This window comes from Panonychus citri, unplaced genomic scaffold (genome assembly GCF_014898815.1).
Source record: "Panonychus citri isolate SS breed McGregor unplaced genomic scaffold, ASM1489881v1 Contig00052, whole genome shotgun sequence".
NCBI lineage: Eukaryota > Metazoa > Arthropoda > Arachnida > Trombidiformes > Tetranychidae > Panonychus > Panonychus citri.
The window spans coordinates 32905-47511 of NW_026515457.1; the positions used below are offsets into that span (position 1 = coordinate 32905).

At 32.5% G+C, this 14607-nt stretch overlaps 2 protein-coding genes across 2 annotated transcripts; one reads left to right on the forward strand and one right to left on the reverse strand.

Annotated features, from left to right (window-relative positions):
• Positions 1-7328: 7328 nt before the first annotated feature.
• On the forward strand, positions 7329-8649 carry LOC128385842 (uncharacterized). The gene is made up of 2 exons (XM_053344770.1): positions 7329-7793; positions 8119-8649. Exons 1-2 carry the CDS (start codon positions 7329-7331, stop codon positions 8647-8649), a joined length of 996 nt encoding a protein of 331 aa, XP_053200745.1.
• Positions 8650-9855: 1206 nt separating this feature from the next.
• On the reverse strand, positions 9856-10568 carry LOC128385843 (uncharacterized). Its single transcript, XM_053344771.1, has 2 exons — positions 10429-10568; positions 9856-10315 (listed from the first exon to the last, which is right to left on the reverse strand). Exons 1-2 carry the CDS (start codon positions 10566-10568, stop codon positions 9856-9858), a joined length of 600 nt encoding a protein of 199 aa, XP_053200746.1.
• Positions 10569-14607: the final 4039 nt, after the last annotated feature.

Genomic DNA, 14607 nt, shown 5'->3' on the forward strand with positions numbered 1-14607 from the left:
GGCTATGTTGATCCTTGAGAACAATATTTTCACCTTTGTTCTTGTGGTCATTTAGAATTGTATGACTGTGTTTATCCTTGATCACAATATTGGCTCGTTTTTGACCACAATCGATTGTGCAAAAGATGATTGAAGAAACAATTAAGAAAATGATAACTAATTTAGACATCATATTGATTATTGTTCGAGAAGTAAGTTCACTTGTATTGAAAGAGTTCGAATGGTTGTTGTTGTTGATTGTTCGAGATGTTACGAGTGAATATATTTTCGTTTCAAATGCATTCCTTTTATATATTCATACATGTAATAACTTCTCTAGTTATCTTGTAACAAAAATGAGTTAAAAGATTACCGGTATACCGGTAGAGGAAGTAGCAGATATTCTTGAGATATTTAGTCACTACATTCGTTATCTTGTGCGTAGATTGGTTTATCAGTTAAGATAAGCGACAAAATAATTATTATTCTTATTTTAATCGACGTTTTCATCTTTAATTTCATTAACACCCAATTACTCAATACTGAGCCGGAAGATTAGTTAATCATATCTACTGAAAGTGTTACATTGATTTCGAAAAGATTGATTTTATTTCCAAATCACAAGGAAACCTGAAAAACATATAAATAAAGCAACTTCGAAACAAAAAATATATTCATCGCATCTCGAACCATAAACAACAATCAATTGAAGTTCATCAATTGTATCCCTAAACTTTCTCCTCAAAAAAAAAATATAAATATGGCTAGATTATTTGTCTTTTCTTAATTGTTTCATCCATCTTCTCCACCATCGATTGTGGTCAAAAAGGAAACAATATTGTCATCAAGGATAAACACAGTCATACAATTCTTAATGATCACAAAAACAAAGGTGATAATATTGTTCTTCATAATAATAGGGAACATCAAAATAACGAACATCATCACTATATTCCTCACATCGACCATTGGGGACACGGATGGGGTCATGGATGGTAATCTTTTGAAATCTTATCCATCAGCTAGATTATCCTCCTGGTTAGGTTTTAGTCCCAGACTTTGGTAATGATACTATTACATTTTATGTTCTCAAATTTTCACTTTAAAAATAGTTTAAATTGGATTAGTTTATTTTATTCCAATTAATTCTAACTATTTCTTTTTGCATTTATTATCTAACAAAAACCGCGAATAAAAAAGATCTTTTAATAAACCGATAACTTTTCATGGATTGAGTTTCTATGTATTCCCCATTTCAATCGTCCGGCTCATTTACCAAAGGTATTATTCAATTCCGCGTTACTTCGTGTTTATTTACAACAACACTACTACTTACAATTTATCTTTTATGTCCAGTCTTTTGGTCAAAAAGAATCAAGTAAATGAATCTGATAGAAAATCGATTTTGGATATTGTTAAACATTCCTTATTATTCCTTAGAAATTTATTAGGTAAGACTCTAGAACACCACCGTTCGCAAATCGTCTTGAAACTTTTTCAGTGTATAGCCCTTAACATATAGGTCATACACATGGACGGAATTTCTGCGGAAACTTTTGGTTCAGAAGATACAGATAATCAAAAATACATTTTTACATAGGAGTCTATGGAGAAAATGAAAGTTTTCTACAGCATGTCAAAAAATTTCTAGGACAATGTTTTTGATACTGTGTATACATATGGGTATGATGATGTTATGTGTGAAAATTCAAGGTTCTGGGTGCCTTGGTTGTGCAGGTAAAATTAGATGAAAATTGTATTTTCACTGTTTTCTTAGATTACTATTGAACCGTGAGTCAGGCACACTCAAAATTTAGTTCATATTATTCTCAAGGTCAAACTTACTAGTCAGGGTCATTTCAAGGTCATCGAAGGAGTTTCAAATTTTTAACCTGTGAACAGCAATTTAATTGTGTTGAAGCTAATAATTCGAGATTATGGTGATTATTATGCATCAGATGGCAGCACTGAATTTATTGTAGTCAACTGAATCTTCAAGTTGCTTGAAATGCAAATAAAATTATAAGAAATCAATATCTCAGGCTATGTCATGCGTACTGTTTGTATTACTGGGTACAGGATATGCTTCTGGGGATAAATATTTAGAATTTTGGTTCACATGCCATCAAGTGCAAGCTAGAAGTTATCAAGATTGCAAAGATTTGATTACTTGAAAAAAATAAAAACAAAAAAGATACAAAAGATACAAAAAATCAAGAAAAAATTAAGAAAAATTAAGACAAAATTAAAGAAAAATAAAGAACAAAATCAAAAAAGTAAAAAAATGAGAAAGTATAAAAATATTAGAACTAAAATTAAAAAAGAAGAAAAAGAGTAAATCAAGCCAATGTATCGTGACTATAAATCAATTATGAATTACATCGGGTAATGTGCTTGTGACCAGGTTGTCGGTTGGCGTGAAATTGAATTTTAAATCGTTGATAACCGTAATATAAACCTGCTTCTAGCGATCTCATTTCTGAAGCCATCCAAATATTGTCCCAGCTTGATTTTCCATTTGAGTGTATCTCACATTCAATAAGTTTTTTTCTTATAAATTTTCCAACATAAAAGTCCAAAAAGTTATTTCCTGCATCTGTTTCCCAATTTGCCACCATGCTATTTAGCATAAAAAACCATTGTCAAAACAACTTATCGTCCAAGCGCCATTCAAGAGACAAATCTAGAAATTCCTGTGATGAAAATGAAGAACAAAAATAAAAATGAGAAAGGGAAAACGAAAAATAAAATAAGATAAAATGAATAATTCAATACGCCATGGAGTGGAGGATAAAACATATTTTCCATTTCATGTATCATTATGGTTAAGAACTTTTGATATGAATTTTATTAATCGTGTTCTGTTCTTTTATATGATTTTTTTATCGCTGCTGCGTGATGAGAATAATTTATGAAAAAGACATTTGATTCTTTCGTGAAAAGGAAAAAGATTGTACTGATAAATTTCATAGTCTTCTCTTGAAAATGTTGCATTGAATCAAATTAAATGCCTTGTGGGTTAAAGATTGAGAACATAAGTAACATGTATTTCAAGGAAGATTCTATCTAGATTAAAAGAGTTACAACTAAACAAATAGCGATGTCTTTAGGTTATTTGTCAATTTGAAGATGAAACGAAACTCAATTAAACAAGTGCAAATCCCTTCAGGTAATTTGACTGATTTGAATTTGAGTATAAAGGAAAAATTTCAAGGTAATCATAAATTGAATCTCAATGGTATTAATTTGTAAATAAAATAAATATAGATAGTTTTAACAAGTTGAAATTAAATAGAATTAAAAGAGAATTTTGCTTCTTTAGCCAATGATGTCTATCATTGTTACCACCCTACACCACGCGGAGGTGAAGCATTGTAGGGTAAAAATTGTCGGGCCTCTGACTAAGGGTAGAGAGGATCAAATGCACCCCTTTCTCACCAACACTATCATACCTTTTCACTCCAACACTTGCATCAAACTATCATCCTCACATACAATATCAGGTACCAGGTGCAATCAATCCTCCCTAAATGCCCCTAGTCAAAGACCCGACTTTTGGTTAATCTTTGAGGAGCGTTTAAGAAGTTGTATAATTAGTTAATTTTTTTAATTAAGTATCTAAGAAATTCCAATGTTTAATTCAAATTTAATGTTCATTGTCAAAGTGTCAGAATAAAAAGGCTTAACGTTCGATGATTCTTGGGTTAGTAATTTTATATTTAGAGGTACAATGATTATTGAACCCTTCTATAATTCTTCTTGGTTTTGGATCATCGAGTCCTCTGCGTGGATCGTTGACTATTAGTCTTGCCCATGGGTCCTTGCGTGGAATATTGTTAATATCTCGAGAGTTCATTTTATCATATCTAATCCTTTCCTTACACACGGTAGCAAATCTATTAGCTGAGTCAATGCGTCCATAGATATGACGACGAAGGCGATCTGCTCTGGTTTCGGTTGTTTTGCAGTAGCCAACTCATATAAATAAGGGTTTTTTTCTACAAAACTTTTATGGAAATTTTCTGCGTCCTTGCAGAATACGATTTTTCTCTCTCTTCTGCACTCATATACCTCATATACCTCATAAGTTTCAACTGCGCATCATTGGTATCGTCATAATCAATCATGTCTTTTTTTGTAGAAGTTCATCCTTATACTCATTTCTATAGTAATCTTCACCTTCATATTCAATGATTTCACTCACGTATGCTCGTGCAAAAGACAGATTTCGATATTTAACAATACTTCCTTTTCTTTCCTAATTAAATATCAAAGAGAAATGGTTGAAGAATTCAGTTTGCTGTGAGAAATATAAACTTACGCTTGTCCCTTGTCTTGATTGTCTTGAAATCAATTCAGCATAACCTCCGTGGTATTTGTCTTCATCTTCATCTTCACTTAGTAATTTTGTGATGTGATGTTTGATGGTCCACTTTCTTGATTAACAACATGTTGATTTTGTGATTTAGAAGCTACAAATCATATGAGAATAGAAGAGTTGATTAAGTACTTGTATAGATAAATTGACCTCAAGTCAGAGGCCCTGGTTGAAATTGATTGAAACTCATACTCAGAGTTAGTACTAACATTAACTTACATTCAACATCATTAGCATCTTTCGCTCATGAAATTTGCATAATCCTATTGTTTAATACATAAAATCAATGGTAAAGTATAAATTGACCTCAAGTCACAGTTGAAAGAGATTGAAACTCATACGCAGAGTTATTACTATTATAAACAATCATTCAACATTATAATAAACTTTCGCTCATGAATTTTGATAAATGCTATCGTTAAATACATGAAAAATGCTTGATTAGATGATGAATAAAAAAAGAGTATAACTATTCACCTTGCTGAGAAGAATTTCTCGATCAGGTCTCCATTCTTCCCCTACGATGGTTGATGTTTCAGCATCTTCATTCTCACCTTCATCTCCCTCCATTTCCATGCTTTGTTGTTCTTGTTGTGGTTGCTGAGGCTGTTGTGATTGTTGTTGTTGTGATAGTTGGTCAGGCTGAGGTTGAGGCTGCTGTGATTGTTGTTACAAGATACACACAGACACACACACACTCTCACACACACACACATATATATATAGAGAGTTAAACATGAGAGAATGATGTTGTGAGAGCGTGTTGCAGAGTAAGAGAAGTTATATAGAGAGAGATACAGTCGGAGAAAAGAGTTTGACGGTGGTTTATATCATTCGCGCAGGCAAAATGATAACAATTTATCAATCAAATCAATGTTAAATTTGAATCTCTTGATTATCTAATCATTGATAAATTGTTATCACATTTTGTGCGCAAATAATTTAAAACCAATCAAACTCATTCTCAAACTATATATATACAGAGAGAGAACACAAAGAAGTACAAGAAAGAGAGAGATAAAAATGGATTATTAAAAAACTTATTAATACAGGGCGTTTTTTATCCACTACGGCTATACTGCATATCTCAAGAACTAAAAGTCATATGAATGTCATACTTGACCAGAGGACTGAACAGAATTGAAGCGCTCAACCCTACGATTTTCAAGGTCATTGAGGTCTTTTAACGAAGTCAGCGCTTGCAGGTCATTTTTCTATCTTTTCGATTCGCTATCTTCGTTAAATGACCTCAATGACCTTGAAAATCGTAGGGTTGAGCGCTTCAATTCTGTTCAGTCCTCTGGTCAAGTATGACATTCATATGACTTTTAGTTCTTGAGATATGCAGTATAGCCGTAGTGGATAAAAAACGCCCTGTATGTAAATATTCATCAAACTTACCTGAGTATCAATAGTTTGAAAGGAGTAAAAATGCATCTCAAGATATTATTAAATTTTTTCAACAATAAAATTCTTGAATATTATGATTAATAAAGGCGAAACAAGTAAAGATATAATACAGTGCACGACAAAAGTTAAGGAATTGAGTAAAATCTGGTCTAGCTTTCGGATGAGTCCGAATTTTAGTTTCAAACTTTTCAAATATGAAGATAATATAATTAATTAGATGAAAAACAATTAGTTTTTACGTAAGGTCATGTTGAACCCAAGATAAGTCCAAATAAAAGGATTTGAACATAAGGCCAAGTATGGAAATTTTTTAGGGATTTAACATTGGAAAATGGACTCATCAAACATTCAGCCTTAAAACATGATTAAAAATGATCCACAAATTTATCTAATTATAATTTATTGTGGACAATTGACAGGACTATAACTATACAAATTTTCATGACCCTGACTTCACTCGTCTCTTATTACTAGGCCCAAACCCGTTATTATTTATTGAGCCTTATGTTAAATTCGAATTTCTATAACTTTTTAACTAAAAGTCCGTTTTTGGCGAAAATTATCGCAATATGATTGTGTGATAAAGCTGATTAAAATATGAATGAATCAAAATGACGATCAATCTTGACATTCGATTTTTTACGAAAAACCTAAACTTTTGTCGCATGTTCATATGTTCAAATCCTTTTATTTGGAATTATCTTAATCTTAATCTTGGTTAATAATGTTGCTCAGCAACAGATGCTTACGGCAGGATTTTTGATTAGCGTCTGAAAAAATTTCGCAAAGAGATCTGATGGGCATGCAGACTTATCGCTTTAAATATGTCAGATCAATATTTGGGTATTTTGAAAACGGAAGCTAATGTGTTTCAGCTCGAAAATCAATTTGTGAATCTTTTGAACGTCACTGTCTAACCAAGCAAATGATAATTTGGAAACGTTTAGTCTTCCTAAAGTACAATCCTGAAACGAATGTTTCTTATTCACCTTAAGAATCAACCTTATATTAACTAATTATTATTATCTTATCACAATTATATAAAAATATATCTTAAACATAAACTTTAATGTTACTAAAGGGAAGAGGAAGGACTGAATGAAAAGATACAATGTATATCGAATGGATATATATGACGAAGGTGATCATGATCAGTATCATGATCACCTTCTAGAAACATTCTATTAATTAAATAATCAATACTCATTCGTGACAATCTATTGATGACCATGATATTCATGGTCATCATCATGGTAACAATAGAAACAATACATAGACATGAACAAATCAATAATTTTGTTACAATCCCAAGGATGAGATGCAGTCTCATATTAATCGATTAATTGAGTTGCCAACTCAATTGGAATCAGTTGGTTATAAAGTTGACAAAATGATGTTGATCTTGGTACTATTCTCAAGTTTACCGAAAAATTATGAAAATTTGATCGTCGCTTCAGAAGCACAAAAAGATAAAATTGATTTTGAATTTGCCTGTGGTCATATACATGCATTAGAAGAATAAGAACGACAATCATCTTGTAAAGGTGAAGATAATTCTGGAATGATCTCCGCTTTAAATGTTACAGAGAAAAGAAAGAAATACAAATTTAAAGGAAACTGTAACATTTGTCACAAATTTGGACATAAAGCTGAAAATTGTTTCAAACGAAAGGCAAAAGAAGATCAAAACGGAAAAGATTATAAAATTAATAATAATGATAACGAGTCAAAAGTAAACTGTGTTGATTATCAAGCATTATTAGCTAATCATGATAATGATGGTGATGAAAATTGGTTAGTTGATTCTGGTGCTACTAATCATATGTGTTTTGTTCGTGATTATTTTGAAGATTTTGAACCAATCGAAGGTAAATCAGTAACTATTGCGAATGATAAGAAGGTCATTGGTGAAGGTAATTTTATCATCAAAGATACAGTAAAGAATAAAAATCTTAAATTAACTGGTGTACTTTTTGTACCTGAATTGAGACAAAATTTGGTTTCGGTTGCTAAGGTTATAAGTAAGGTATTGATATCATTTTCAGACAAGATGAAGTTACTGCTTATTTTGGTAATGATATTATTTTCAAAGCCTTGCAAAATTCTGGTGTTTTCAAGATAAAAACTGATTGATTAACTAGACTTATTCATGTGATGCTCAACTAAAACATGCTGATGAAGATAAAAATTCTGATAAAATTGTTGATCAAAATACTGACCTAATGATTTGGCATCGCCAATTAGACCACGTTGATCAAACTGGCCTAGCTAAATTTGTTGATCAAAATGATTTAATCAAGAAAATTAATATTAATAATATTAAATGTTTTGACTGTTTATTTGGTATACAGAATCGAAAATCTTATCCTGAATCATCAACACAATCAATTGATAAACTTGATATAATTCATTTTGATGTTTGTGGTCCAATGAAATTTGAATCTCTTGGAAATTATTATTTTGTATTCCTCGATGATCACAACCATTATTCTTTTATTTATTTCATGAGAGAAAGGAAAGAAGTTCCTGAAATATTGATCAGATTTGTTAATTTCGTTGAAAATCAAACAAATATGAAAGTAAAAATAATAAGAAGTGATGGTGCTCTTGAGAATACAAGTAATAAAGACACTGAATTTCTGAGTTCAAAGGGTATTAAGCATGAAATATCTTGTCCTTATACACCGGAGCAAAATACTAAAGCTGAACGATTAAATCGAACCATACAAGAAATTGTTCGATGTTTGTTATATGAATCTAAGTTGGATCAAAAGTTTTGGGCCGAAGCGGCTAATGCCGCTAATTATGTTCTTTATTTAAGACCTTGCTCATGTATCGATCACAATTATAAGTACGATTACTGGAAGAAAATTAGATTATAATCGATTGAAAGTTTTTGGTTGTAAAAGTTTTGTTCATGTACCGAAAATATTTCGAGATAAGTTTTGTGATAAAACTAAGGAAAGTATTTTCATTGGTGATTCAGATGATCACAAAGGTTACAAAGTTTATGATCCAATCGACAACAAAGTATCAATTTCAAATGATGTCTAGTTTATTGAAAATGACAAAAGTGAAATTCATGAAATTTATCAAAGTAATGTCACTAAAACTGAGCAAAATTTCCCAAGAACTTTCTCAGAAGCAATGGAAAAAAGATGATGCTATTGAGTGGAAGAAAGCGACTGTTCAAGAATTAGAATCATTGAAAGATAAACAAACATGGAGATAAGTTGATCGAACTGATGAAAAGAAGTTGATCGGTAATAAGTTGGTATATTGTATCAAGTACCATGGTGATGGTATTGTTGACCGATACAAAGCTAGACTTGTAGCAAAGGGTTATACTCAGACTGAAAATATCGATTATCATGAAACTTTTGCTCCTTTTTCAAAATTAACTTCAATGAGATTGATAATGAAATTATAATGATCAACAAAATGGTTATCAAACAATTGGATATCAAGACGACATTATCTCGAGACTTGTCTCAATACAGGGTGACAATTAATATGTGACTTTTTTGAGTCATATCTTTATTTTTACTTGGCCGATTTTTTTAAGATAAAAAACAAACAGAACGCTTGTAAACACTTCAAAGTTAATGTTTGATGTACTCGAAGTGACCTCCATTCGAGTTTGCACAAAATTCAAGCCTTCTTACAAATGAGAGAAATACCCGATTCCGCATGTTAGTATCGATAGTTTTAACCTCAGATTTGATTGCACTTTCTAAGTCTATTAGTGTCTTTGGTTTATGAGCATAAACTCTATCCTTCAAAAATCCCCATAAAAAGAAGTCACATGGGTTTAAATCAGGGCTATAAGGTGGCCAGTCTATCCCATTTCCACAGAATTTTTGGTACCCTAGACCGATAACCCTGGAACCAAACATGCTGTAAATAGTTTCAAATACTTCCTGTGTCCTGTGGGAAGTAGCACCATCCTGCATAAACCAGTGGTCTTGGGTCAGTCCATTTCGTCGTAACCATGGGAAAAAGATGCCTCTTAGTAAATTTTTGTAACTTTCTCCTGTTACATTATTCTGAAAGAAAGTGATGTAAATCTTGTCAGTGCATATCGCTGCTCATGCTGTCAACCTTTGCGGGTGCAATGGCTGCGAATCGAGGGCCTGTGGGTTCTCCTTTCCCCAGTGACGAAAATTTTGTTTATTAACATATCCATCTAAATGAAAATGTGCTTCATCACTCAAAATGATCTTATTCGCTTGTATTACACCAGTTCGACCCACTTCCCCCATCTGAGCACAGAAAGCAACACGTTTGGTCATGGCCTCTTGAGTGAGTGCTTGTCCAATCCAAATCTTGTAAGGATGCCATTTTAAGAACCTTCGTAGGATTAATCTCATTGATTCTCGATTGATGCCGAGCTCCTGTGAGGCATGTCTTATTGATGCATGGGGATTTGCAGTGAAATAAGCTTCAATTTGGTCCAAACTCTCTGGAGTGGTCACTTCATTTGGTCTTCCTTCATTGTCTTCCCTTCGGTCGTGAAGCGTTCCATGAGCCAAAAATCTATCTATTACTCTGTTTTAAGTCATAATAAACACAAATGAACACAGAAAAAACCATTGGTTATCAAACATTAGCAAAAAACCGAGACACTGAAAATTGTAAAAATTTCAATCGGATATTATTACCTGCTGATTGTAGACTCAGACATCAAACTTTCATCAGGATATTTGGTCTGTAGTGCCCGTCGAGCGGCAGTCTTAGATTTACCACTTGTGTAATATTTTTCGATCAAGAACACTTTTTGTTCAGTTGTAAGGTCGGCCATTTTGCAATTTTGTTGAACTTAAAATTTGAAAAAAAACGGTTTGAACAAAACTTTGGAGTGTCTACTTGAAAACTAAAGTGAAAAAAACCGGTCGAAAATTGTCCAAGTAAAAATACACGCATGTGCAAAAAAGTCACATATTAATTGTCACCCTGTAATTCTCGAACGGCTGAAGTCCTCATTCCACGATCAAGAAGCAAGTGGTCGAGGGGTCCATTGTAAGGATGTGTGGTCGTACAGAGTCCTAAGTTCTCATGGCTATGTGCATCAGTGGGTTGACCACTTGAAAGAGTTCTTCAATGAAGCTGGTGTTCATGCCCAGAGAATAGCAGCTTCCTAGCGTCCGATGCGGGTTTTCTTTAGGGATCGCCGAGTCCCAAGAAAATAAATTTGCAGACCGAGTTCTGGAGTATCCGTGAAGACACTGGTGTAGAAAGAACAAAGCCTAGCCTGCTTTGATAGCCTGCTTAATGCCATCAAGCAAGGCTACCCCATATAAGCTTATTCGGCTAGAGTTGGAAGGACTCGAATCAAAACCTTGGCCTACTAATATTCGTAGGCCCCGGGCTTTCAGGCACCCGGTAAACAACACCTGTTTGGACAGTAAAATCCAGCTCTACCTCCACGTGGTACTGGCTGAGTAATGCCCACAGAGCTCTGGTATCATATATCACACATATCAATTCACCACAAGATGCCGTCCCTTCAATCACTCTACACACAATTCTAGGTCCAGTCTTTAGATTGATTGACGCTCATGTGATAATCAATGGTAATTCGGCTTTCATTGATTCAACTCTTTCTCTGATAAACTCCACGCTTCTTCAGAAACTGAACCTCAAGTTGACTTCGAACAAGTCACTAGCCATGGGTCAGGCCATTAGGGCTTTTACGGGGATTCTAAAACATAAACCTTCTCGTTTAAGATAATTCATCATCTTTAATTTCCGGATATCGAAACTTTTATCATTAAAAATATCAAATAAACTCTGTGAGTTATTACGCAAAAGGATGATAGCCAAAATGGCCTGTTAATCCGAATTTTTCAAAATAGGTATCAATCGAAAGCTCTCGGTTAGCTGAGTCGAACGGACTGATCAGAATAAAAATTATTTTTCCCTTGGGAATTAAATGTAACTTTTTTGTGACACCATGATGCACCGATCGGACCCAATTTTTTAGATGTAACTTTTTATGAAAAGTTCAACGCTGTACTCAGTTTAGTTCTAGACCCCCGAGTTTTTGAGTTATCACCGTTTTTTTATATTTTTCATGGAAAAATATTTTTTATTCTGATCAGTCCGTTCAACTCAGCTAACCGAGAGCTTTCGATTGATACCTATTTCGAAAAATTCGAGAAAGTTCAGCAAAAAATCCCACATTTTGGCTATCCTCCTTTACTTGCGTTCCTGGACCCATAACCAGTTCTGATAAATCGTGAGTTACACTGAATTTATAAACTCAATTTAATTGATACAATTTTAATAGTAAAGGTAAATTTGATATGAACAAGATGAAAGATCAACGTAAAGTTAAGATTAATTCGCTTTAGATTATACATCATATTTTAAAGATAATGAGAGAGGCAACAATTAAACGGATAATAAATTAAAATGGTTAAGCAACAAACAAATAACTAATTGTTGACAATTTTGATTAACTTGATTTAGTTATCAACATCCCAAAAATGATTAAATGTAATGATTATAACTAATTACTTTCTCCGAAAGTCTATGTTAAGCTTACTTAAGAATTTACATGATGACTTTCCAAGAAAGTCAACTTGATAATCATTATGACGAGAGTTATAATCAATTGATTTGATTCAATAAGATGATCAATAATAACTTTCCAAGAAAGTTAATTAAAATCGTTATAATCAGAATTGTCTTTCATCAATTGTATTCATTCCACGAGAATTTAAAATTGATTGTTGTCCTTATACATTTGCCGAGGACTGTAATTTGAATAAATTAGAAGTTAAAAAAAACGGTGGAAGGTTTTTATTTTGAACACCCTTTACATTTAATATCTCAGATAATTGATTGTGTAGAGTTTCATGAATCAATTTTTCGTTTCACCAAGGAATTGTCGACAATTAAATCTATTATACAAATTGATAAATCATCGATTGTATTCAATAGCCATAGGAGTTAAAAAGAACAGAATTTATTCTGATAGTTTCTCGCACAATATAAGGATGATAAATCGCTTAAATTTATCTATTGCAAACAATTACTATCAAAGAAGCAACTCTGCGGGTATATACTAATATATATGCATTTATATTTTTAATATCATATTCATATTGAGTTCGGTCATCAGAAAAGTGGTTCAGGTGAAACATGATGAAATCTTTAAAAGGAAAAAAAATTTTCCATTTGAAAACTTGAGGCAAGTTTACCGATTGATTATTGGTTTACCTCGGGATGACATCGATATCAGGGGGCAGACCATCAAGTCACTTCTTCGGTTCAATATATTTTACGAGATTTTCCTTATACCTCATCTTGGTTATTATTTAGAGGGAACAACCAAATTATTTATTGTGAATTATTACAAACTTAGGATCAACATACTTCGAGTTTTCTTTCTTGTTTATATTTTACGTTCAATTTTTTTGCTTTCAACTGAAAATGAGTCTATCCAAATCGCTTTGGGAGATGTAGCTTTCCGTTCACAAGATCACATTGCAGTCAATTTAGTCATATTCGTTGGATTAACAAGTTTCATTATACTTCGAGAATGGATGATTTATATTGAAATGAAAGGTAAAATCATTTGGTACGAGTTTAATAAAATTCCTACGGTTTCAGATCCAAAATTTTATCGACTCACTGATCGGCGAATGAGAGAATATCTCAAATATGTTTTCATAAGTTCTACTTTCTTTAATCGATTGATAATCTCTACAGTTCCTTTCAGCATTGCATTCGTAGCTGGTCCATTCATGATTAACCCTTGGTTCTATAAGCTTGCTAAATTGCGAATCGCTGTACTACTATGGGGCTTCATAACATTTTATTCAGTATTGCACATAATTATTACATGTTACGGTCTTGGGAATTTTTTTTCATACATCGTAGCTTATTATACGTCTCGATTACATTCTTGCATTGATGCTGCTATCGCATTACGATACAATAGCAATGAGATTAATATTACAAGACTTTTGAAGGAAATTGACGGATATCTTTACAATTTAGGTAAAACAGCTGATTCGATTCGGTACATGTTGCTGTTATGTTTTACTGTTATAGTTGCAACTGCAGATATATTCATCTTCTTTGGTTTAATTTTTCAAACGACTTCGAAAGTTTTTTCTCATGGTGCTACATTTCTGGCAATAGTTCTGATTTTCTTTACTGCATTAATTTCATATATTAATGGTCTTAGCGTTGTCAAAGTAAGTAGAGTAAATGAATGGCTGAGTTAAGGTCCTTGTTACTATCAATTTCTTCTTGTTTTCCAGCAAGAAAGATTAAGTGTTCATCTTTATGCGATAAGCAAATTCAGCAGGACAAAAGTTTCAACGAAAATAAAGGTTCGATCATAATACACTTATTAAAATCTTGAGTCAGATAATTTTTGTATCATTAGATTCTCACTACAGTGGATCGATTGTTATTTCCTGGAAACGGTATCAAACTTGGTCATTTAATCAACATGGATAATGAATTTTGGCTAAAGGTAAACATAATCACGTTAACTATTAATATTAAAATTACAAGTTAAAAATATTTTACATAAAATTTTTTCACAGTTCATTCTGGAACTTGTTTCATCTCTCATGCTTATGATAATAAACCTAAGATCAATACTTAAATATTAATAAAAAGCTGATCGTTACTAAGTCGTTGACAAATCAGCTGTTGGAATTTTCTTCCAGCAGTGGTGAGCCTGGATGAAATTAGAACAAAATCTGGATTATCATCAAGATCAAAATTTTTTGGATAAAAAATTTATTAACTTATCAACTCTTGATATTCGAAACCAAGCCGCATACGATAGAATGAGCTGATAAAATCACGAAAAAATC